This window comes from Cervus canadensis, chromosome 3, assembly GCF_019320065.1.
Source record: "Cervus canadensis isolate Bull #8, Minnesota chromosome 3, ASM1932006v1, whole genome shotgun sequence".
Taxonomy (NCBI): Eukaryota; Metazoa; Chordata; class Mammalia; order Artiodactyla; family Cervidae; genus Cervus; species Cervus canadensis.
In genome coordinates this window covers 19,145,929-19,172,804 of record NC_057388.1, presented here as the reverse complement: position 1 = coordinate 19,172,804, position 26,876 = coordinate 19,145,929, and the positions used below count along the sequence as shown (strand labels likewise).

Sequence of the window (26,876 nt, the reverse complement as noted above, 5' to 3'; positions counted from 1 at the left end):
AGAAATACTTATTTCTGGCTAGTACTTGACTTTCCTGGATTCACTAATGTTCTCTCCGGTCACAAATTTCACACAAAGACCAGCTTGCTATATTTTTTGAAGCAAAGAAAGGTCTGTAAAGCATTAGCTGAGAGCTAAATTTGTTACAGTTTTTCAACCCAAAAATCTTTGAGGAAAATCAGAGACAATAAAGCAATCTAACCTTTCATATTAAACATTAATAAGCAATGGCTTCATTCTAGAAAAATAGAAAATATATCATGTAACTTTTATATTTATTAATTCGGCTGTATGAAATTGCATTTCAAATCCAAAAGACTAATTTCCATATGTGTTTACGTGTAATTGGAGTTTTAAGGCTGCACAATGTCACAGATCGACGGCCCTGCTGTAATCCACCAAATGTTCTTTTTAGAAATAGACTGGTTCCCCTGCCCTAGGCTGACTTCACACGTGTTGCAGGCGTTTCTTCTCCCCGCCACATCAGTTTTGGGTGTGAAATGCAAAAAGGAATTCCCTAGCTCACCTTTTTCAGGTAATTTTTACAAATCCTCTTTATCCCCGCTGTCCACCAGCAGCCCTTCAATTGACTACCGCAGGACTGATGATACCGCAGCTGATTTTGCTGGTAATTTCTGTGACCTCCCAGGGTTTTGTCCTTCCCTCAGGGCTTGCGTCGATGACCCACCTGCCTCCTCACGAATTGCCATCCCTGCCTCCGAGTGCTTGCGTTTGGGATTTGCAAAGTCATGTTTTCACAGTGCAGGCTTAAACAGCTGGGTCTGTTAAGGGGAATGTTTTGTAGTCCAGTGGTGACCGGAGAGAACCCCGAGGAATCTCCCCGCTTTTTCAGGCTTCAGACCCACCGTTTAGGGAAAGCTCCCACCTCCGGAAGCAAACCAAGCTCTAAGCCTGTAAATGCCTCACAGGTTAGGAAATCCAAACCTAAGGACAGCCAATCACAATCAACTAGGCTCCAAGCTGTAGCCAATCAGCAGTCATTTCCTTGCTTTCTTGCCACCTTTTCTCCATGAAAATCTCTCCCCAGTGCTCGGTTTGGCACTGATGGATCCAAGAAGGTTTTTGCGCAAAAAATATTCTTAAAATGGTTAATACCCTTCTATTTATCTTTTAACAGGGCCTGGGTTTCATTTGCACTATATTTAACTCTATAACGATGGAAAGTTTAATTCTAACTACTTAATGAGTTTTTAAAAATTAAATTCATATTTATTTATATATAAAAGTATTTTAACCTTAAAGTTGACCGTGTAATTAACTCACACATCACACTTGAATAAAATGTCACAACATGTCACCGTTTTAAAGATACGTATTTTAATGATAAAAGACAGTATTAGTGAAGCCTCTTTGTATATATCTTTTGTGACGTTAAACATGTACTGTCAAATATATAGATGTATATAAAAGTGGTTAAGAATATAAATCATTTTGTCAAGAAAGAGCTGTGCTTTCAAAGCCTTCTTAAAAGGCCATAAAGGTAAAGTTTCTCTTAGGAAATGACGCTTAGGAGTTAATAGTATCACAGTTACATCAGCTAAAGAAGGAAAATAACAAACTTTTAAAACCATCTTAACAGAAATCTTACTGCAAATAGGTGATTCTTTTCAACACAACACATAGAAAGAAGAATAATCTCAAAGGCAGGTATAAACTTTCTTCCACGGTGTATTAAAAGTAGGAGTTTGGCTAATGGCTCCTGAATTGTAAAAGTTGCTGACAAACTCCCCTAGACTGTGTAGTTTTTCCTTTTTAAAAAGTCATATAAAAAGATACGTTAGCATCCAGCAGAGCTAATATTGGTCCATAAGAAAAGTTATAAAAATATTAACATAAGAAAATTCCAGTTTAAAAGAAATTTCAAACCAATTCTAAGCATGGAAAAATAGCCATATGGCTGAGGTTAATTTTATAAAGTCAAACAAGCTCCTCCCAGCAATGGGACAGCTGCCCCATTATATTTGTTTTTTTCCTACAAAAATCAGTTTACCACCTGCTGGAATCCCAGCCCAGGAACCAGCCTGTGAAAGTAGGTGGCTCATGACCCTGTTTTATGATGACAATTGGCGTCCTCTTGTCTCTTCCAGAAGGATCAGTCTCAAGGTATAATTTGGCTAAAAAGAGGTTAAAAAACAAATTCGGTTAGTTTCAACTAAAGTAAAATAACTAAAGAATGAAAAGCCTTCCAATAAAAGTAGTAAATTTTCATGGGCCCAAAGTAGCCAATGCTACTCCATTTGAACAATTCCTTATTATTTTATCACATCTGGAATGTGCATGTCTCATTATTGCCTGAAAAAAATTCCAAACTTTATGGAATTATCCTTACAGCATAATTATTCTTTACTTTGCAATAATGAAAAAAAAAAAAAAAGCACTGCCAGAAAGAACAGCATTCCTCAAAAGGAATTTATAAAAATCTAGATTATCAGAGTTATGGAACTTTTACTATTTCCATAATTTAAAAAAATGAATTTAAAAGTCTCCAAATAAATTGATATAATTATATCCTAAACTAGATAACAAAATATAATTTTCTTGTTCCTATTCTGAAATTCTTCAGTTTTAAAAAAATTCCATTACTCTTTAGTTCGGAAGGTGAAAGCTAAGATTCTTCTGATTCTTCTCAATTTTGATATATGGTTTTGGAGGATGTGGTGCAAAGAGAAATCAGGATCTTAACAACTGTTCAGAATTATGTCCTAATTGCCCACAGGATCCAGCTTACCAGACTTCAAAGATTCTGCTTTCTCAACTTCATTGGCATCTTTTCCGATCCAAATAAAAATCTGCAAAATGAAGCAATAATAATACTCATAATTTTGGGAGTATAGAGGCAGTGTGAGCCTTATTCAATGTGCTTCTCATACCATCTCCCTTAATCTCCACAACAGCCCCAAAGTCAGGCATGTGGAGATGCAGGTGCAGAGAAGTTCCGTTGCTCTCCTAATGTCTACACTTATTAAGAGGGACTTCCCTGGTGGCTCAGATGGTAAAGTGTGTGCCTACAATGTGAGAGGCCCGGGTTCAATCCCTGGGTCGGGAAGATCCTCTGGAGAAGGAAATAGCAACCCACTCCAGTACTCTTGCCCGGAAAATCCCATGGACAGAGGAGCCTGGTAGGCTACAATCCATGGGGTCGCAAAGAGTCGGACACGACTGAGCGGCTAAACTTTCACTTCAAACTTTCACACTTATTAAGAGATGCCTGGAAAAAAAAAAAAAAAAAAGAGATGCCTGAATTTGTATCCAGCCAGTTTGACTCCAGATAGCACATTCTGGTATTTTATGTTTATATAGTATTTTTCTAGTGTATAAAGTGAGCCTTCCTGAAAATAACATACTGGCTGGTTTCTTTGCACACACGCTCCTGGGGTGTGTAAAGCAGGCATTATTCCCATACTTTATCCTGAGGGAGCCACATGTAGCTTGTTCACGGGCAATCCACACTCCCTTTAGGAACCCCTAACTTAAACCTAGTCTTCTCCTATGTTACGGTATCCGGTCACACTTTGGTAAAAGCGTTATGTGTGTGTGAGCTTAGTCGCTCTTTGCAACCCCATGGACTACAGCTTGCCAGACTCTTCTGTCCGTGGGGATTCTCCAGGCAAGAATACTGGAGTGGGTTGCCATGCCCTCCTCCAGGTGATCTTCCCAACCCAGGGATCGAACCCACATCTCCCACGTTGCAGGCAGATTCTTTACTGTCTGAGCCACCAGGAAAGCCCAAATATTGTTTAGTATTTAAATACTGATTCTTTAAAACCTGATATAAACTGCATGCATCCTTCTTGTCAAATGTAGGTTGTGTACTTCAATGATGAAAAATTCTCCTGAATTCCCTTATATTTAAATCACTTTAAGATCACTTGTTGGCAGAGAAATTTTGGTCAAGTTGGTTTTGATTATATTCTAATTCGTACTGAAAGTGCCGGAATATTTGCCTGCAGGCACAGAACAAACCATGACCGCACAGCTGAGTAAATAAATTGTTTAAAAAAAAGTGAAGGGGAGTACAGGAAATATTCTAAAGCATCCTTGATTATGCAAGCAACAGAGCTGACTACAAATGGAAAAGATTAAATTCTTCTGAATAACAAAACTTTCTTATTTTGTAATTCTTAAATACACAAAGGTGTTTTATTGACATGAGGTTTTACATTTCATATCTAGAAGTGGTCCATTCACTTAGGGAGAATCTATGACCAGATCCCAAATTCAAATATGCTAATTCAAGTCCAAGAAGCTAAAGTATAATATAACTGAATGATTTAGTGAGTAAGAACAGACCTAAGGATAACAAATCTCTGTGGTTGACTAAAGACTAGGCCTAATTCAGGGACGTGCTTTATATTTGTTCTATAAAATGTAGCTCCTAACATATTTATTTTTCCTTGTCACTATTCTTAATTTGCTGCTCTTTAGTTGATAAATCATGTCTGACTCTTTTGCGAACCCATAGACTGTAGCCCTCCAGACTCCTCTGTCCATGTGATTTTCCAGGCAAGAATACCAGCATGGGTTGCCATTTCCTTCTCTAGGGGATCTTCCCAACTCAGGGATCAAACCTGTGTCTTCTGCATTGTCAGGCAGATTCTTTACCAATGAACCACCAAAGAAGCCATTATTAGTTTACATAGAGGTTAAAAGAAAACGACTTTCAGGTATGATTTCCCTGGTGGTTCGGACAATACAGAATCTGTACAAAGAATCAGACGTGACTGAGCAACTAACACATAACACATTGATGTGACATACGAAATCACCATTAATTTGCTACAAACAAAAGATGTATATATTAACAGTAACGTATTTTAGTGTGTAGATTCAAAAGTATTGTTTGTTTCTTCTCCAGGGGAGAGGTCTCCTATGACTTCTTGTCAGACTTCAAGAGAAATTCTGAATATTTCAGTCTCCCTGAGGCATTGCAACCCACTAATGCGTTTATTACTTAAATGTATGAATAAATAAGAATGAATAAATGTCTGAATAAATAAGGAATAAATGAATCTTATAAATAAATGAAAAACAGGAGTTTTTTGTTGTTGTTTGTTTGTTGTTTTCACCTAAAACTAGACAGCCAAAGATGGATAGCCATGGAATTATCTCCAGCTTAAGAAAACAATTTGCCATATGCATTAGTTTTATTTTTGCCAAACTGTGGAAAGTTTCTTATAAACATAGCCTAAATCCATGGGTCTATTTATTATTAAACTTGCCATTTCTCAAAGAAGGTTGTATCAGCTCCCAACTATAAGCACACTCTCTCGCTATGAACAAAATACAGTTTTACCTGTTCCCAAGCATCTAACAGCATGACATCATCTTCTGCTAAATCATCCTGAGTGAATTCTCCTGGAACCTCTTCAATCTGAAATAAAAATAAAAAAGCTTTATAACCCAACAGTCAAGCAGTGATTTTTCTAATATAAAGGATACAAATGCTTTGTATTATCTGGATCATAGAGGAAAAAAAAGTTTGTTAGTCATTTTTTCCCTTCCCTTTGGGCAATAAAGACTTCAATAATTGTTTATCTATTTAATCATGTATCACAAACTGAGGCTATTTTATTTAGGGAGGAGAGTACTTAACATAAAAATTGCATATGGCTTTAGAGAGGCCATGCACAAGCAACACAGCCGTAGTTTCCTCTACTTTCAGATCCTAGTGACCAGTTGCTCCGCAGGTTTCTGTTGCCTTCCTAGTTCCTAAAGACATTTAAGTTTATGATGCAGGTATTAAATCTTCTTTCATTTTGTAGGTAGGTCAATATTATTTTAATAATATCAACAGGTCTGGTCATGTTTAAAAATCAATCATTTTCAATAAAATATTATAACAATATTCCATAAGCAAAGTGTCATTATTTTTATTTTAAATGGGTTAAATTGTGCTCTCCAGAGCTAACATTAAAGGGTAATAATGGGCTAGTTTAACAACCCAATACCAGCAGGCATTCATTAAAGTTCAAATTTTTGAAAGAATTCTGCCTGAGACTCCCCCTAATCATTAGGAAGGTGGTGATAGATTGGATTAGGGTTTGCAGTTCTTCACGTCTCCCCTCTGCGTGTGACTCCGCAGGTGAAGCTCTGTGGCCTTGGCCGAGTCACATTAGCCAACGGGACTCAGCAGGGCCTCCTGTGCTCCGGGGCCCTGTCCACGGATAAACAGGTATGAACCTAACCTGCGGCCCCTTGAGCATGACAATACCTGTTTGTTGTAATCTGATGGTATTCTGAGATTGCTACACAAAAAACAAACACTAGCCATTTACAGAGGGCAAGATGTGTTTATATGTCTTTTTACAGAAGATACCATGCCAGGCACCGCTCTAATTCTTTATATGCAACAACCAAGATAATATTCACAACAACTCTCAGAAGTCGGTACTAGGATCAGCCCCATTTTTCAGATGAGAACATTATAACACAGAGAAGATAAGTGACCAGCCTAAGATCACACGGCCAGGAAGAAATATCACCAAGTAAGTGATATCGAACAGGCACACTGGTTCTAAAAGCTGTGCTTTGGACCAACAGACTCTGCTGTCTTGTATGAATCTACACGTCCAAAGCCTGTTTTCTGATGATGGTAATAAGATCAAACACTTGTTAGCAACACCCCTTTTCCTTAAAATGTTAAGAATTAGAGTTCCAAATATCAAACAAGAAAATGAATAGGTGTAAAGAAAAAAGTGTATTTCTCTTAAATAGGTGAATGACAAAAGCCAAAAACTAATAGATTTTTTTTAACCTAAGAAAAAAGCCTAGGAATTATATTTGTAAGTATATATATGCATATTCATTTTTGTAAAATATATCTTCATTGGAAACAAGCATGATATTTATAGCAATATTAGCAAATAATACTCTTAAGAAATTCGAGAGGCTCACACTGAAGAAGATGTTATTTGGATGCGATACCAAATAACAGTCAAAAGAGTAAAACAGATTTCCTGACAACAGATTTATAAAATACAGGGATTTCCTGCAAAGTAGATGAACAATTGTGGTGCCTAACAACCTAATATTTATCACAATTCACCATTTAAATCTTTAATCTTTAGGTCGAATCACTTGTAAGCTTCAAGTGTGTTTCACTTGAAGTTTCTTCTTCAAAGCGTTTTATTTCAAGTATGCAATGTACCTGGAAAAATATTAATTTTCATGTGTGTGCTCAAAAGTAAAGCTTGTATTTACCAAGACATGGTAACCAAATCTTTAGTTCAAATTTTATCAGCAAAGAATTTGTTCCTTACATGAAAAATTTACAGAAAAACCTAGTATGTCAAATGGAGAAAGCAGAATTTTTGTGATTAAACTGAGATGAGAGGCTCAGCCCAGGATATTTCAGAGACCCACAGAAAATCACTCTTATACACAGATACTTTTACTTCGAATTGCCTTGAATTCAAAGCTTGTGAATGTGACATAAAATATTCCTGTTGATTTCAGCTCACTTGCAGGTGTGTGCAGAGCGTTCTGTGATTTTGCTCAATGATCATAATATTTTCATAATGTTTTTCATTCCATCAACATGGTGGGACTTTTTACTCCCCTGGGAAACTGAAGTGTAAAATTTTCCATAGTTTGATCAGAGAAACCACGGTTGCTGCCCACCAAAAGTGCCAAATTATTAAATTAACAAATCCAAGCATGTGCATATGCATACAGCAATAACCACATGCTGAGACAGGTGCAAAGTAGCTGGTATTTTTAAGAGCCGCTTGATTTATATGGTACATGGCAGCATTCCCATGCTTTCCCATCCATTATCATGGGCTTTTAAATCAACCCTGTGTGGAGCAAAGATTGTCATCTGTGGTTTGCAAGTAAACCAAAACTGGGAATGGGAGTAGGGATGTCACTGGAAAGAATCAGAGCAGGATCAGAATGCCTCCCCTTCCCCCTATTGTTCCGTTCTACCCCATAGTTTCTCGGGACACTTACAATGAATCTTCCAGTTTTGTTGGAGCAGCCGTAAAGCCGAGGGGGATGGTCTTCAGCCTGGGATTCGAGCAGAGGGGAGGTCTGGTAGTCTTTTTTCCCTCCAAGGGAATTCCAAAACTCCTCTGTGGAAAACACACTGAGTTAACCTGTGCATTTTCAGGAGCATGTGGTCAGTATTGCTGTATAGAAACGAATAACTGCATCTCACCTCAAGTTCATTCTTAAGTTACTTAAATATAGCAGGAGAGGTTACACAAATATAGCAGGTACCATCACCCATAATTGCAACGAGTGAATGGGTTTTTAATGCCCTATAACCATTACAAAGTTCCTATTTATAAAAAAGATAAATTACGTGATAAGGAAGTACACCAAATGTAAGTTCTGGCTCGTGTCCTTGGCCCCATCTGTACACACCTGGTTCCTCGCCTTCCTGAATCGTTGCAGTTTTGCATTTGAGGACATTTGCCACGTACTCTGCTCCTTTCTCCTCCTCCTGTGTGGCGCCTTTTCCTACCCAGATGTAGCCATTATTTTGTCGCAGTTTCAGGACAAAAACATCATTGGAATTCAGTGAATTTGCATCAACATCTACCTAGAGTATGAAGAAAAATAACACGATTTAAATTCAGAGCTTTTAATGTGATGTTTAAAGTGATGTTTCTGGCTTTTAATATGTTGTTTAGGTACAAAAAACTTTTCAGAGCCAGGCTTCAACACTACATAAACCGTGAACTTCCAGATGTTCAAACTGGATTTAGAAAAGCCAGAGGAACCAGAGATCAAATTGCCAACATCCACTGGATCATCGAAAAAGCAAGAGTTCCAGAAAACCATCTACTTCTGCTTTATTGACTACGCCAAAGCCTTTGACTGCATGGATCACAGTGGAAAATTCTGTGTGGAAAATTCTGAAACAGACAGGAATACCAGACCACCTGACCTGCCTCTTGAGAAATCTGTATGCAGGTCAGGAAGCAACAGTTAGAACTGGACATGAACAACAGACTGGTTCCAAATAGGCAAAGGAGTACGTCAAGGCTGTATACTGTCACCATGCTAATTTAACTTATTTGAAGAGTACATCATGAGAAACACTGGGCTGGAAGAAGCACAAACTGGAATCAAAATTGCTAGGAGAAATATCAATAACCTCAGATATGCAGATGACACCACCCTTATGGCAGAAAGAAAGAAGAACTGAAGAGCCTCTTGATGAAAGTCAAAGAGAGTGAAAAAGTTGGCTTAAAGCTCAACATTCAGAAAACTAAGATCATGGCATCCCATCATTTCATGGCAAATAGATAGGGAAACAATGGAAAACAGTGAGAGACTTTATTTTTCTGGGCTCCAAAATAATTGCAGATGGTGACTGCAGCCATGAAATTAAAAGACGGTTGCTCCTTGGAAGAAAAGCCATGACCATCCTAGACAGCATATTAAAAAGCAGAGACATTATTTTGCCAACAAAGGTCCATCAAGTCAAAGCTATGGTTTTTCCAGTAGTCATGCATAGATGTGAGAGTTGGACTGTAAAGAAAGCTGAGCATCAAAGAATTGATACTTTTGAACTGTGGTGTTGGAGAAGACTCTTGAGAGTCTCTTGGACTGCAAGGAGATCCAACCAGTCCATCCTGAAGGAAATCACCCTGAATATTCATTGGAAAGACTGAGGCTGGAGGTGAAACTCCAATACTTTGGGCACCTCATGCGAAGAACTGACTCATCTGAAAAGACCCTGATGCTGGGAAAGATTGAAGGCGGGAGGAGAAGGGGACGACAGAGGATGAGATGGTTGGATGACATCACCAACTCAATGGACATGAGTTTGAGTAAGGTCCTGGAGCTGGTGATGGACAGGTAAACCTGGTGGGCTGCAGTCCATGGGGTTGCAAAGAGTCGGACACGACTGAGCGGTTGAAGTGAGCTCACCTAGGTACCACTAGGTAACTGCTAGGGGTTTAGAAACATTAGAACAGGAGCATATATTGCTGGGTCACTGTAAGGCTCACCTGCCTGCATAATCCTCTGAGAATAAAATGAGGCACATTCAAGTGATACATAACAAGGATAATATTCAAAGAGACCGCAAAAAGGATGATGGCCTATAACTGATATTTGGAAAGAGGATGTAATATTCCCAAATGACACACATAAAGCACAGTGTTCAGATTTTCTCTCCCCTACTAAAGAGGTTTGTCAAATAATCAATGGGACATCTAAAAATCATAAAACAGGGAGTGAGATTTAATGTAAGAAAATACTGTACCAGAGGTTGACGAAAAGCTTCTCCAGGCTCAGACAGAAAAAGAATATTTAGAAGGGGTTAAAAGCATAGCACTGACAAACCCCCTTCCTTTTAACCAAGATGCTGTGGACACCGTCTGGGATGAGCCACGTGAGCACAGTTCTGGTCCGTGTGGCCCAGAGTGAGTGAGAGACGCCTGGTTGAGACCAGACTCCAGGCTGAGGATGAGCCTGAAGGTGGAGCCTCGGGGCAGCAACAAGGCACGTGCAGTCTCAGGCTCGGGAGGGAGCCTGCGGTCCTCGGATGGGCTTGTGTCTGTAAGCTCGTCATTTCGTGTCTCTGCCTGGTCTGAGGCCCTCTGGACACACGTCTGTGTGACCGTGTATGTGTGACTTTCCACAGGACTCCATGTGACATGTGCTAGCAGGGAGATGAAGAAGGACGAGGAAGCAAGACTGCGATAGGGCAGCCACGAGGGAGGAGGGGTTCCAGCGTGTGGTGTCCTGAGGCCAAGTGCAGACAGCCCATCGGGAAGCTGCTCCTGATGCCGCTTGGCCAACCGTGTGGAGTGGCCAGAGGGAAGCATCAGCGTGTGGAACGCTGGTCTTGCCCAGGTTCATCAGACCCCTGTCCCCAGAGACAGCACTGGAGGAGCAAGGAAGCACTGCTGGAAGTTTTCAAGATGTGTCCCAGGTATTGGTCACACCCAGGGGAATGGTTATCATCCTCTTTCAGTAAGACGTTGGCCCCATGGACCAAGCTCGAAGGGATCCATCAGATGTGATGATGAAAACTGATAGGAATTGTGACTCCCAATTCCTAATCCAAATGTCTCCTTGTTTTGTGTGTGTGTCTGCTTTCAGTCACTCAGGCATGTCCAACTCTTTTTGACCCCATGGACTGTAGCCCACCAGGCTCCTCTGTCCATGGAATTTTCCAGATAAGAATACTGGAAAGGATTCCCACATTCTACTCCAGGGGATCTTCCTGACCCAGGGAATGAAGCTGCATCTCTTGCTCTCCTGCACAGAAAGGTGAGCTCTTTACCAACTGCATCACCTGCGGAGCCCAAATGCCTCCTTGCTGGTATAGAGGAAAGAGCATAGATGATGGAGAGACAGGTGATAAAAGGCCCATGCCCAGACTGTGTGAGGTCAGCGTGGAAGTTCCACAAAAGAACCTTAGAAAGCTTTAGCCTCCCAGGAGATGAAAACAGAAAGCCTTATCAATAGTGTTTTGACTGGTGCATTTCAGAGAGGCTAGGAATGCAAAGGTTCGTTTGAGAGGCTGCAAGAAAAGAAAGAATCTGCATCACAAGCAGCTCACGATGCCTCATAAAGAAGTGTCCACTGGGAAGAGACCAGGACTGTTCTGATTCTTCTTGGCTCTTCCCTCTGAAATCAGATGAGAGGGCCTGGAGATGAAAACTTCACTTTCAATTTGACAGATTAAAAAATCAGTCATAATTGAACACATGAGAATCTAGGCACAGAATGTCGTGGATGAGTCAATACAGAACGGCATTTAAATTATACGACTAAATGAGATCACTCTGAAGAAGGCCAAGACAGTCCTGGAGAGCTCAAGAGCTTCGAGGACAAGCAGAGAAGGAGAAGTCAGCAACTGGGTGGGAGTGAAAACAACCTTCAGAAGGGTGACCCTCAAGTGTGGCAGAAATCCTGGTAAGTGTGGGGTTTCAGAAGCCTAGTTAAAAAATTGTGTTTTGAGAAGACAGAAAAGAGCAACTGAGTCAAATGCTAGAAAGAGGTTGAAAACAACAGCATCACAGAAGAGAATTTTAATGGCAAAAGGTAGGTCATTGACAAACCAGATAAAACCCATGTGGGTGGTGTGGCGGGAAGGGACGGCTGAGCGGAGTGGCTTTTGACAAAGGAGGCTTAGCATAGCAGGGACAGTGAGGGGGCGAAGATGACTCAGAATAAGGAGTGCAGAGAAAGGATGTGGTAGCCGGGAGGGTCAGAGTCAAGAGAGTTTTTAAAGAAAGGATGGAAGTGTTTTCAAGGCATGTTTGTGCTGCAGAGTAAGTAATCCAGAAGAGAAGAATAAATCAGTGATATGAAGAGAAAGGAGATGACTGCCTGCAAGAATGATGAACTAGAGTTAGGATGAGAGCATCGGACAGAGAAATCCAGGGAAGTCCTCAGAAAAACCCAGGACAGGGGACCCAGGACAGAAGTCAGTGGCGGGGGATGGGGGCAGATGGAATTTGGCCTGAGACAGGAGTCATTTTATTTATGTAATAAATATGTATTCATTTATTTACCAGTGTATTAGTTTATACAAACATTATTATTTTTATTAATGTATGGATAGCAATATATCAATATTAATGTGTACCTTAGTGTTTATATGTAAATTACTACTATGTTTATTAACTGTTAGCTATCAATAAATTAACAACTGAAATTGATTTCGCAAAATAGGCAAGAAGGAGAATTCTATATACAGACGCAGACAAGCTGGTGATATTGGAGGGGAGTAGATAAGGTAATTGGGCTTCCCATGTGACTACAGTGGTAAAGCTCACCCGCCAATGCAGGAGACGTAAGAGATGTGGGTTCGATCCCTGGGTCAGAGGGCATGGCAACCCACTCCAGTATCCTTGCCTGGAGAATCCCTCGGACAGAGGAGCCTGGTGAGCTACAATCCATAGAGTCACAAAGAGTCGGACACGACTGAATCAACTTAGCACACACGCGTGCAGATAAGGTGGATCTTCTGGGATTATTTTTATATTCTCTGTGAACTCAGAATCCACTATCAGTAGAGAACTGGGATGTTGGAGATGTGGGGTGCGGGGGTTGTGATGGGTGCAAAGGGTTTGTGGATTCAGCCGTGAGACTGGAGAATTGCTGGAAGAAATGGGGGCTAAAGGGCAGGAGACATTTGTCACACATTAGATGCTTGAGGTGCTAAAGCTATCGCCAAGGACAAGGTCTAGTACAGGACCACAAGTGTGAGATGAAGTGGGGTCAAGATAAGACTGCTAGATGAGAGGAGCCAGCGATGGAGACAGTGAGACAAGAAAGCCATCAAAGAAGAAAGAAGAAGGGGGCAGGACCCTCGGCTCAGCGGACACAGGAAAGAGGATGGAGGAGGGAGATGGATAAGAAGGAATGAAGTCAATGGGGCAAAAGTGAGCAAGGAGGGGAGTCTGCCGTCCCATCCCTGCTCAGTCGGCATCAGGGAAAAACACAACTTCCACTCGAGAGGGCTGTATGGGCCTCTGTGACCTCAGAACACAGAACAAGAAAGGGGGCAGCTCAGAGGAGAGGCTCCAAGGGGAGGGACGCTGTGACCCACCTGCTTTTAAGGGCTCATCTGAACAACTTGGCAGAGCGGTCCAGGTTTGCGGACATACAGAGAGCACAGGGCAATTAGGAGATTTGGGAGACCCGGCTTTCAATAATGGCTGAGGGGATGGGGTGAGGAACTGTGAGGAATCCTCCTTGAAGTCAAAGTACTCAGCCATCCAAAACCCTGGGCCCACTGGCCTTGCCCCACACCTGGCGGGCTTGGGGCCTGACACCACGATCTGGGGCTTGACTTCTTTCATAGCTGCCACTCATAGCAGCTCGTTCGGCCAGCTGAACTATGCCTCTGGTCCAGGGTGGCAAAGCTTGCTTTCCATGTTCGCTTACATTCGTGCAAATAAGGGCCTTCTCTCTTAACTTCCCCAGTGTGGTCACCGGACCATCACCTATGATCCATCCTCCCCCAGGCCTTTCAAGACAGAGCTTAAGCTGTCTTATGCCTTCAACAACTTGATTTGTTACATTCTTCTTCTTCTGTATATAATTCAATTTATTTTTAACTGAAGGATAATTGCTTTACAGTACTGTGTTGGTTTCTGCCAAACATCAACATGAATCAGTCATAGGTATACCTGTGTCCCCTCCCCATTATTCTTAAATCCATTTGTTTTGTTACAATGTGGCTGAAAAATACGAGAGGCCTGGTATCTGATTAACTTTTTAACTTTTTACTTGATTCTCCTGCTTTTAGTATTTTTAATGGTGAACACTGGATAAATTATAGCAATGAAAGGGGTTTACTTGCCACTTTTTTTTAAAGACTAATATTGGCTGATGGCTCGGGTCCACTGGGAAGTCCATGAGCAGGGCAGGTTTTATAGACTGCGTGACATTACCTCCACAATTCTGGTGATCGAAGCCAGGTTTCTTCGGACTTGAAAGAAGCGTGTAGGGGGGGCTGGCGCTTGACCTTCTTTCTTTGATGTTCCGTTCTTGTAAATAATGAGCGGTTTGTCTTTGAACAAACTCAGCAGGTGAGCAGGTTCTTTGCCTTGGGAGACTCGAATCTGGGGGCAGAGGGGATAAAGAAATGTAATAAAGAGGGCAATGAAAGAAGGCTGTATTTCCAAAGACGTCCTTACTTTTCTTTTCGAAAACAAAATTAAAAGTAAATAAAAAGTCAAATGCAGGAGGAATGATGATTAACAGAAAATATAGGTTAATAATAACCAAGCACAGCTTCCTTGCTGACTTAGGAACCATTCGTTATTCCAGATACAGCACACTGGGGCGGGGGGAGGTGGGTAGAATACCACATTGCACTGCTTTCTGCTTCTACACTGCACCACTTGCATCTTAGCACAAAGATGTAAAAAAAAAAAAGAGTAATTTGTATAAAAGATGACAAGGATAGCACTTCGTTGTTTTTCACTTTTGGAGATGTAGATGAACACGTGTGAACATGTTAGTCACTCAGTCGTGTCTGACTCTTTGTGACCCCATGGACTATAGCCTGCCGGGCTCCTCTATCCATGGGATTCTTCAGCAAGAACAGTGGAGTGGGTTGCCATTCCCTTCTCCAAGGGAACGTCCCAACCCAGGGATCGAACCCAGGTCTCCTGCATTGCCAATATATTCTTTACCATCTGGGCCACCATCATAATCTAGGAGTGAACAAAGATTTCAGTCCAAACATCAAATGCTGGCAAAATAAACAGAATAGACTTTTACTTTTTAACTTACCTATGGAAATGGTAATAGTAGATTTACTTAATATAATCATTTGTCAGGATAAGGAAATTGAAGAAAATAAATGGTAAATGACTTAATTTCATCTATTAGTTTAACAGTCAGATACTGGATTAGACATGAATTGCCTATATTTTGCATAAACTATTGATGCATTTATTTACATGAAGAGTTCAAATTTTGTGTCAGTCTCCTATTTTTTTCAATTACCTTGCCTTTTGCAAAAATTGAACCATCTCCCCTACCTTGGTCTGTTTTTTTTTTTTTTTTTTCCAGAAACCAAGTGAATGAGAATGCTGAAGTACACACCATCGTGGGGAGGCCTACGGAGCAGTGAAAGTAACTCCACAGATAACCTGCAGTTAGCAGACATTTATTTAAATAAGCAAGTAGCCAATTATGAAACTGTGTTTTGAGTCGCAACCCCAAAGCTTGGGGCAAGGTTGGCTAAGAGTACCTAAAACTCCTGTTGGCTTAGCATTTCCCATACCACTGAGAAAACCTCAATTACCGGATGGAGAGAAAGAGGGCTACTGATTAAAACCCATTCTCCACTGTGAATGAAAACAAGAAAGAAAAAGGGGAATTCCCTGGCAGTTCATGCTTAGGACTGCACTTCCACTGCAGGGAATTCAGGTTCGATCCCTGATCAGGGAACTAAGATCCCGCAAGCGACACAGCAAGGACAAAGAAAGAGAAAGAGAGAAAGGTAAATTGAAAACTTTTCAGTACTGTTAATAACTGTATGAAGGAATGTTTAAAATAGCGATTTTATTTATTGTAAAACTCTGCCATCTAGTGGTAAAACGAGGCATTACGATTTCATTGTTAATTCAGGATTCAAATGGTTGACAAATTCATTCATTGGGTGTATTAAATATTAGTAATTAACTGTGAAATTTAGAATTTATAAGGCACAATGCATATCTTCAAAGTTTTGTGTCACTTGGTAAGAACAGTTGAAAGATTGATTAAATGACATTGATGATGTCAGTTCTTAGACATATTTCATTCAGGAAATGAATGTAATAAATAGTTCATGGGGAAGTTCACAGATAGTTAAGTATATTTAAAGAATTTAATAATCTTGTTAACTTGTTAATTGACAACAATGTTAGTTTGTTTTTAAAAATTAATATGCATCTTTAAATTTAAGTCTAACTTGCTTTATTTAGGAACTAAAAACCAAGATGGAAAGAAAACCAGCTAGAAGACCAGATTGGACCTCCACATCTTACATATTATGCACTAAAGTATCAGACTTGCTTTTCTAATTAATTATTACCTTTGAACCAGGTAATAATTTAGATAGAGATTTGATTTATAAAGATCTGAAATGTATAAATATTTGAAAACTGGAAAGTGATCAGCTGGAAGTGATAACTCAGGTAGAACCGTTTTAATACTTAGTAACAAGAGGCTGCCATTGATCTCATATGATTCTAAAGGAAAGATTCTTTGGGGCTCTAAATCTGTTAATAGCCAATTTTTGTTTCTATTTTTAAAAATTTGTCCCCTCTTTTCCAGAATCTGAGAGAACAAGTATGGCATGAGACTAGGAATATTTAAATTCTGAAATGAAAAAAAGGAAATATTTAGAAAGTGTCAAATCTGCATCTCGACGTGGGAGAAGGGTTTTAACAAGACACTGGGCTTGCAAAACTTGTATGAGTTTAGGGGGTAACAATATCCCAACCTGCACAGCCTGTCCCCCAAGGGATCTATCCAACTGAACAGTCAGGAATGCGGAGGTTGTCAGCTCATCCCGCGTGGCATTTGCTCCTTGCCTGGAGGAACCAAAGTAAAACAAATTAGCTTGTATTTAAGTTTTAAGATCTTCTAAGGTAGGCATTTCAAACAGAAACTTGAGTTGTTATGAAAGATCAAGAAGAAACCTTGCTGTTTTGACATTAAAAAGCCATAGATGCTATTGTTTTTTAAAGTACTAACACTGAGCCATGATCTAGCCTATGTATTGTTTAGAACAACATATCACAGATATTTTTAATCTCCATTTCAAGGGTCCATTTTTAGCTCCATAATAACTTAGCTAAGTAGTCGATTCTGTCTGATTTCAACTTGGAGCTGCCTATTTCGGGAAACAATCTCAACAGTGAAAATAATCCATTTGAGTAGTATATGAGCCACATCTATTGGGCTGGATACTAGAGACACTTTATTTTTCCATGACTATTTGGTGAGCATAGTAACAAATGTGTGGACCCAGCAATGGAGGGGCTTTCCAATTGGCTCAGTGGGTAAAGAATCTGTCTGCAATGCAGGAGACACGGGAGACGCAGGTTCAATCTGTGGGTCAGGAAGATCCCCTGGAGGAGGGCATGGCAACCCACTCCAATACTCTTGCCTGGAGAATCCCATCAACAGGGGAGCCTGGCGGGCAGTCTATAGTGTCGCAAAGAGTTGGACACAATTGAATCAAGTGAGCACACACACACACAGGCAATGGAGAGGCCCCCATTTTGTCATTCTGGTCATTCTTTAAAGGAATTATGAATAAAATGGTAAGAGAAGCTAAAGTATCAGTGACCAGAGAGGAGTCAATAAATCAGTTCATCGAGTTCATTGGTAACTTCTCTTTCTAGGATAACTTGTGGCTCTAACTCCAAACACTGGCTTCACCTACACAACGGCCTCTGAGATCTGCTTGTTTGATGACTGTGGGAGGGAAAAGCCAGTGAAAAGCACTGAGCATTGTTTGTACCCAATCCTCCTGTCTCTACATGACTGCAGGCTAGCAGGAAGAACACCAATCCTGGAAACGGATTTTGACAATTAATTCTATTCTTTCTTCTGAAGGTTTGAGAGTGACCTACCTATTCCATACCCAGAACCAGACAAACAATAGGCTCCCAACCTGGACAACACACACACACACACACACACACACACACACACCACACATACATACACACCACACATGCACACATGCACACACATACGCCCCAGGACTGAATGTAGGAAGCATGTCTCATTTATCTAAGAATATTTCATTGAACCAACACAGTCAAATGGTTGATATGAAAATGTTGTACAGTGGGGTGAAAAAAAAGGACATGCTCATGTCAGACATAAGTTTAAAAAATAGAAAATGCTTTCCATAATAAAGGCACACATGAAGATACAGTCTTTTAATGCAAATAGCTGAAATTTTCCATGAGCCTGTCACACTAGCAAACACTTCTGGGAGCTGCTGGAAGCACCAGGTGGGGAGGAACACAGCTGAGGAAGCAGCAGGGTCTGTTATCACCTGTCCTTTATTCCCTAGCTCGGCAATTTCTTGGATATTTCTTCATTTTCTATTTTTTCTTCAGGAAAACACCAGCTAACAGACAACATCACTAAACTTTTGTCATCATTTTGTTTTGTTTTTTTTCTTTCCTGGAGTATTTCAATCAGCAATAGTGAAAACCCTCAGCAAACTTTTGCCTTCTGACACTCTTAATAAATATTTCACTGTCTATCTCAAACCCCTCTTTCTCTTCCTGTCAAAGTGACCACGCTTCCACCCACACAGATTCAAACTAATTTGCTTTATGGATCTGTGACCCAGGCAGTCAAGGACTGCACTGCAATCAAGACCATAAGAAAATTGCTCTTTGCCTCTAACTTTGAAATCCTGTGCTTAGAGGGAGAAAAGAAGCTATCTACTTTGATATGATTTCTTCTTTATAAATCGGTGGTACTTGTTACTCATTAAAAATAAATGCTGCATGAAAATGGAATTTACTGCTTCAAGAGACTCATTATCACCACGGATCAAAGTTTGTTTAATTTCAATTACTTGACATTTCAGAGAAAAGATCACTGCTGAAGTTAGTTTTCTCTTGTCATTTTAGAGTATCAGTAGCTTCAGAAATAAAAAGACAAATTTGTGTATTCAGCAGTGATTTCATTCAAGTTTGTCACCTTTAACTCTGCCTCTTAGACTTAATCTATTCATATCCCATGACTGAAATGACCACATAAACTGAAAAGTTGTTTAGTTTGAAGCTAGTCTTCAGGAGGCATTTTCTAAATGCCTCCTCACTATGTTTATGGAAGTTTTCAAAGTTCTGCAAACTATACATCAACAAAACTGACAAATTTAACTTCTGTGCTATTAAATGACCCCATGGACTGTAGCCCGCCAGGCTCCTCTGTCCATGAGATTTCCCAGGCAAGAATACTGGAGTGGGTTGCCATGCCCTCCTCCAGGGGATCTTCCCGACCCAGGGATCAAACCCAGGTCTCTGGCATTGCAGGCAGATTCTTTACTGTCTGAGTCACTAGGGAAGCCCAACTAATCACTTGGCTGCTTCTCATTCACTGGTTTTATCTTTTGCTTCCTAACTTTGCTCGTGCCATACACCATTACTGATAGATTAGAGCTAGGAACACCTTCCTATTTGCTCCCATTTCTGCTCCCACTTAGATGTCACTTTTAGGAGTCCTTCACCAATAACCTAGCAGTGAGCTTGAGTGTCTCTTCCTAATTCTACACAGATCATTCAGCTTGGTTTTATCTTAAGCCTTCATACTTTATTGAAATGGCTGATAACCATCCTTCTCTCTTTAAGTATAAATTCTTGGGGAATGTTTTTTCCACCATTGTATCTAGTATCTAGCTCAGTGCTTGGCATATAGAAAGTACTCAATGGACACTTTCAAATGATTTAAAGAATAGCTTTTACATTCAAAATTTATAACCTGATTTAATCTGTTTTATCTATATCCACATAGTTATTTATGTGGATTGCAAATTCCTCAAAACATTCTCTTGAATTACTTATTTAATCTTTCCTGTTTGATCTAAGTGCCACAATTATTAACTATATTTTTTACATACCAAAAAGAATTTAGAGAAAGATCAAGAAACAGAATGTAAAAGAAAAGCTTACTCAGAATTTAAGTAATGTAAATTCATCACGTACTTACAATAAATTTATCCCTACAGATGCCATGCTTTGCACAGATACTTTTCTGAATTAAAACTTTAGAAAAGGAAATTGCTTCTACCAGGGGATAGCTGCAGACAGGCCTTAAAGACAGCTGCCGGTCAAGGTGTGAAATGTTGCTTCACCCGTTACAAGAGTTGTGACTTTGCGTTAAATTATTTACTCTATCTGATTCCCCACTCCTTTTATATCTTTTGAAAATTATCTGATTGTGAGGAAGAGAGATAATACATGGAAACATCTAGCATTTTGCTGGCACAAACACGCTGCTCAAAAAAACTGGTTGCTATGAAGATGGCATCTTAAACACAGAGCTGAAGAGCTAAATACATTCATCTTTGACAGGATATGATGCGACTGTGGGGTCAGAAATGTCTCTGAACACGGGGGTTCTCATTAATGCCATGGTGTACATAAGAAACTCACGAGTCCCGCCAACTGGGGGTCTGATATATTTGGTATAAAAAGGGCACCAGGTATTCAGCTTTGGGAAAAATTATCCGGGTTAGTATGTGCAGCTAGTGTTCGGAGCTATTGCCTAAGGCAGTGCCTGTCAATCATTAAAGTGATTCTGAATCATCCTGAGAACTTATTAAAACACAGGTTCCGCTTTAGTAGGTCAAAGGTGGGGCCTGATATTCTCTATTTCTAACCAGCTCCCCTGTGAGGCTGACAACCCTGGTTTCCAGACCACCCTCGGGGTACCAAGAACCCATGGGGTGGGGACAATCATCTCATCTCCTGATCTTGGTTAAGCTCAAGGCACTGGCCAGTATAAGGGGGAAGTGGTCACACTGTGAGGACAGATGACTCTGTCATCTGGTGGGACACTCACCATAGAGAAAAGTCAGCTTATCAGCTGAGTCCCCGTCCATTCAGTATCCTCACTGAAGACAGCTACCACCACGTAGGCAAAGGCAGGATCCTGCGTCATCCTCACAACTTCAACCTACACCTCTCAGCTTTAATATCTTTTTGGAAAATTCTTTTCTTTTCCTCAGTCTTCTCAGCAATATTCCACTTTATCTGATCTCACTTCATAAATAGTCTGAAAATCCAGCATCACGTGATTTGCTGCAGAATCCCGTCCCTTTGGACTAGTCCAGCATGCTCTGTGTACTTCACTTACTCGGTTGGACGTTCCCATCGGCACTGACTCTAAGTCAACTTGAAGGCGAACGTGTTAGTTACTCAGTCATGTCCTGAGGCTGTGCGACCCTATGGACCATAGCCCACCAGGCGCCTCTGTCCATGGGATTCTCCAGGCAAGAATACTGGAGTGAGTTGCCATTTTCTTCTCCAGGGGACCTTCCTGACCTGAAGATCAAACCCAGGTCTCCTGCATTGCAGGCAGATTCTATACCATCCGAGCCACCAGGGAAATAAACTTAACCTTCAATTAACTCAAATCATTATGCAAAAAAAGGATAAGAAATGGAAGCAATAGCATTTTTTATTTAGTACTGCTATGAATTTCATGAGGACAAAGAATAAGGATGAATCAGTTTGAGATCTCCAGAGTCTGAAATAGAACCATAAATTATATACATGCCTTAGAGTATCTGATTCATTGAAATGTTGCAACTCCAATCAGGATGAGCCTCTGTGAATTTTAACTTATTGTTAAAATGTACCTGATGCTGGCCAGTTGGAGTGTTGTTAGCTTTCAAAGGAGAAAAGTTATTCAACTACATCTCCACTAAACGAACACTCCCCTTCAGCTATCAAAACCTTTCTCCTAAATTAGTAAGGATGACTATTATCTAAACTGCTCATGGACAGCAGCTACAAAAACATAGCCAAAATCATACTAGAAGAAAATACGACATTCTTGTTATACAAAGCTCACTAGGCTAAATTATAGGATAATTTTTTATCCCACATTGCATGGAATTTAATGAAATTTAACTCTGGAGCAAAATGTGGCCTCTACAAAACTTGAGATTTTATGAAAGAGGGAAACTTACCAGGTGTAGATAATCTGTCCTCTGGGATAAGTGTAAAGTATAATGTAGCAGTCACCACCATAGAATTCACCATAGGAGTTTCGGTCAATTTCAACCCTACCGTTGTTTTCTACACGCCAAATCTAAAAGGAATAAATATGTGTCTCAAAATAAAAATCTTCTTTATCTAATAATACTTCTCTAAGGTTTAAAAAAACATTTTTGTTTAGATCTGTCATTAAAAACCTTTTACTTTTCTAACTAGTTACAAATCAAGCAACAGGAAGACATTTTTGTCAATTTGGTTATTGACTTCTTACATGCTTATAGTTCTTTTATACTTTTTTCTTTTACACCCTTTGTGGTATTTATCTCAGTTGTGAGCCTGTTGGTTAATAAATAACTATTGTTTGATTGATCAGTGAAAATAACATGACACTCGAGTGAAACAACAAACCGAAATAGTCATCTCAGAAATACATCTCTTAACTTATGTAAATTTTTCATCAGTTGGGAGGCAATTTTTTAAAACTTCTCCTTCCCTGTGCTTTAAGGCATGAGACTGTTTTTTTTCCCAGGTAAGAGTGGCAGATTGTGACCAAACAATAAAAATGCCAACTTGCATGACTTCTATTTTCAAAATGTGCCATAAGACTGACTAAGATAGAAACAGGCAGAACTAGCTACTTTCTATTTCCTCCTCCTCATCACAAGCTAAAGATACTTTTAACTAAAGGTTAAAAGTTGGAGAGACGAGAGCTGTAAATGAAATGGGAAAGTAACACATGAGTGAGAGATTGCAGACGGCTCAGGATAGATCCTCTGTTTTGAAATTGAAGATGAGCAAGTGGAGTGGAGCAGAGCAGAGCTTTCAGAGCGCAGCCTTCCTGCTCCATCCCAGAGGAACAACGGCAGCATGGCTCGGCTAAACCCAAAATCCTAGAGAAAACCCTGGACGTCAGCTTCCCAGGGTGGCATGGGAGGACATCTCAGAACACTATGCTCTGACGTGGAGACTACAGCCAGAACACATTTGGAGCTGGGCATCCATGTCCACCACGGGGCTCTCTGGCTGCACTGAGCTCCAGAAAAGGATGTCTGAGCAGGACACAGACTCGGGCCCCAAAGCTGATAACCCTCTGACAGCGGCCACAGGAGGCACTTCTCTCTTTGCAGTTCCCATAAGCCCTGCCCAGCTTAGACTCACACCTGAAGCCTTTGAAAAGGGGAAAAACACCTTCTTAAATCTCTTACTATAGACTTTGGTCTGAGCAGTGTGTGATAAGCTCTGGGAATGAAGAGATAGATTATTCAATTTCTTCCCTCAAGGAACGACAAGAGGTCTGGGAGGAGAAATCTCTAAGTAAGTGAACAATTCTGTGGTACTTCTGCAATCAATCTGTGAAGAACATGACTTCTGGCTTGAGAACAGAAAGAGGTCATTTCAGTGCAGAGAGAAGTCTCTTCAGAAGAGATGAAGCTTGTGACTTGACTGAGTTACAGAGGAGTGGGAATGCCACCCAGATGGCGGAGGGGAGGAGCCCTCAAGGCTGTGGAAGGCCTGGGAGACCCAGCTAAGGACGGATGTTCTTAGGAAGACTGTGGAGAGCCACCAGCGATCTTACAGCGATCTTACTAGGACAGAAGCGATCTTACATGGTTCCCCTTAAGTTAGACAACTCTACGGTAGACCAAACATGAAGAGATTTTAGTTAGGCAGAATTCTTAGGTGGGTTTCAACAGTTTTTGTCAGAAAACGGCAATAATCAACAAATTCATTTTGAATGCTCCAGAAACATCTGTGAGGTTGGCACGTAACACAGAATTTGCCTTTCTGGACGCCCCGAAGGTGCAAGGGAAGGACAGACTTAAGTCCGTGGAGCTTTCGGAGCAATGTACCCACACTGGCCAAGTCTATCCGAGAGCAGAAGCAGGCCTGGACCAGGAAACGAGATGGAGGCAGCTGGGTTCCTTGGAGGCCTCTAAGGTGATTAGGTGATCTCACACAAATTACCTGGCTTCTTAGAATCTCAGCACACGCACTATACACTAGGACTGAAGGTCAGACAACGTCGTCTTCCAACTTTCAACTCCCTGGTTTAATATACAGTCTTGGATAATCTTTTTTAATCATTAAAATGCACATTTTACAATGTGTAGCTTCCTGAAGTTATATTTCCACATAAACTGGCATAAATGGGCTTGACAAACAAATAAAGAGAAATATGTAAGTACCTCCACTTTGCCAGAACCATCATCCACCATATGATGCTGGGCTGCCATCTGTGGAGAACTGTGCAATTTTGAGGCATCAAATGGAATTTGTTTTATTTGAGCCACTTTTTCTGTGACATACACTTTCCCGAAGCCATCACTCTGATCTCTATCTCTCCAGTCCTTAAAGAACTGTTTGAAGATTGGTGTTTCACCTCCTTCTGGAAGAACTTGAATCTGAAATGTAAAAAATTATTACTATTATTAGTTCAGTGGGTAAAGCATCAGACTTTTAATCCAAGGGTCCAGGGCTCATGTCTCTGTTCAGCTGCTCTGGTTTGGGCTTCCCTTGTGGCGCAGTGGTAAAGAATCTGCCAATGCAGGAGACATGGGTTTGATTTCTGGGTCAGGAAGATCCCCTGGAAAAGGAAATGGCAACCACTCCAGTATCCTTGCCTGGGAAATTCCATGTAAAGAAGAGCCTGGCAGGATATAGTCTGTGGGATCACAAGTAGTTGAACATGACTAGTGACTAAACAATAATAATTATAAACAGAAAAATAAGAGGCCAAAGAAAAACATTAATCTAGATGTGGAGAAAAAACTAAGGAAATGCAAGGAGAATCCTTTTTTTTAAAGATGACAAATGCAAACTTAGAAACTGGAATCCTTATATGAATGCAAAAGGAAAAGTATCATATATGAAGCAAAAACAATTCAACCCTGCTTTTTTTCTTATAGCTAAAGTAACTGCCAATGAATGTGGATGTTTGAGAGAAGAATCAAGTCATTTCATATGTTACCATTACAGTCAAATAAGTTTGACTGTTTTTCTATATTATGTTCATAGGAGGCCCATGACCTGAAAGAAATTATCTCCTTGAGCTACTTTTGCCGGGACATAAAAATGAAGAAAAAAGATGAAGCTAGGAGATTCAGAAAAGAAGAGCAACTAGTCAGTGTCTAAGTTAATCTCCATGAAGGGAACTATTTTCCGGGCATTCAGTTCAGTTCAGTTCAGTTCAGCTGCTCAGTCGTGTCCGACTCTTTGCGACCCCATGAATCGCAGCACGCCAGGCCTCCCTGTCCATCACCAACTCCCGGAGTCCACCCAAACCCATGTCCATCGAGTCGGTGATGCCATCCAGCCATCTCATCCTCTGTCGTCCCCTTCTCCTCCTGCCCCCAATCCCTCCCAGCATCAGGGTCTTTTCCAATGAGTCAACTCTTGGCATGAGGTGGCCAGAGTATTGGAGTTAGTCCCTGTTTATACAACTTGCTCTAAGGAATAACTGATATATGCTCTCAGTTAATTCAACTGTGCTTGGCCATCTGGACTTAAAGCCTGTGCAGGAAGTGAATGGGCTTTTTATTCTAATCACAGAGTCCCATGGAAAGTCTAATCTTCTATTTCTGCAAAATTCCATCCTCCACAGAGAGTTCTAGGCGCACAGGACATAACCCTGCACGCACATAGGTAAGAATGACGTCTGTGTGTGCTTTTTTGAACTAAATTCGGTCATAAGTTTTGTGGTGATGTCATGAGCTCCCAAATTTAAAAATTTTTTCCTAGCTAGTTCATTTCCATACGTACTTGGGTATTCGTAGAATAATTCATTTGCCCTAGGAATTCCTCAGCAGTCTTCATGGCAGCCTTTCTCTCCTGGGGATTAGCATCTTTACCTAACATGCAACATAAATGAAAGAGAATTTTAGAGGCAAGATATTACATCATTAAGAGATACTTGTGCACCAAAAATTAAACATAATTAGAATTTAATTTAACTACAATACTGAAAAATGACAAAAACTTCCTAGTATACTAAATATGTTTAACAATATTATAATATACAATATATAAAAAAATTCTATTTCTAGTGCCCAAAGACTTTCTTTTACCCCATCATCCCTGGTAAATAAGGCTAACAGTAAGAAAATATGGTTTTGATGTCTGTATTGTATAGATCATGCAGAGAGGTAAGCAATTTTTTAAGTCAGAAAAGATGTTTTATTTATCTTTCTGAAGAAATACATATAAATCTGAAGTATGTCAACAATGCCAATGGCATTTTTTTTTTTTTTTTACCTTTCCATACAAAAATCTGTTTTGCAGCACCATGGTCCAAAATGAAGCATTCTTCAGACAGAAGCATCGCCATGGAGAAGGGGTTTTCTTCTGCCACCAGACTCACTTTCATGGAGCCACTGGCATCTGAAACCTGACATGAAAACCATGAGCTTACTTGAGGATGATCAGTGAGTTCTAAACTGTGATCGTGGTGACAGTTGCCAACACTGTACATGTAATAAAAACCACTGAACTGCACACTTTAAATGGATAAACTATATCATATGTAAGTTATATCTCAACAAAGCTATTTCAAAGAAAACAAAGACAAAAAAAATCCCTCATGAACCCAGTTATACCTTGGAAAAGATTTTCTCAAAGCCCTTTAGCATAAAAGTACTACTAATAAAAAGCTAAGTTTCAACACAGAAAATAATAGTGATAATAATC

The 26,876-nt window shown here is 40.3% G+C and overlaps 1 protein-coding gene across 1 annotated transcript in view; it reads right to left on the bottom strand.

Annotated features, from left to right (window-relative positions):
* Positions 1–1,317: 1,317 nt before the first annotated feature.
* Positions 1,318–26,876, bottom strand: part of SCIN (scinderin) — a 79,835-nt gene continuing 54,276 nt past the window's right edge. Inside the window, exons 6-16 of the mRNA XM_043462738.1 lie at positions 26,445–26,577; positions 25,953–26,041; positions 24,380–24,595; positions 22,166–22,287; positions 16,940–17,030; positions 14,391–14,561; positions 8,389–8,566; positions 7,972–8,093; positions 5,315–5,392; positions 2,750–2,810; positions 1,318–2,135 (exon numbers count right to left, since the gene is read on the bottom strand). Coding sequence (XP_043318673.1) covers positions 2,008–2,135; positions 2,750–2,810; positions 5,315–5,392; positions 7,972–8,093; positions 8,389–8,566; positions 14,391–14,561; positions 16,940–17,030; positions 22,166–22,287; positions 24,380–24,595; positions 25,953–26,041; positions 26,445–26,577 — 1,389 coding nt within the window. The 3' untranslated portion in view covers positions 1,318–2,007. The remainder of the gene's footprint in view (positions 2,136–2,749; positions 2,811–5,314; positions 5,393–7,971; positions 8,094–8,388; positions 8,567–14,390; positions 14,562–16,939; positions 17,031–22,165; positions 22,288–24,379; positions 24,596–25,952; positions 26,042–26,444; positions 26,578–26,876) is intronic.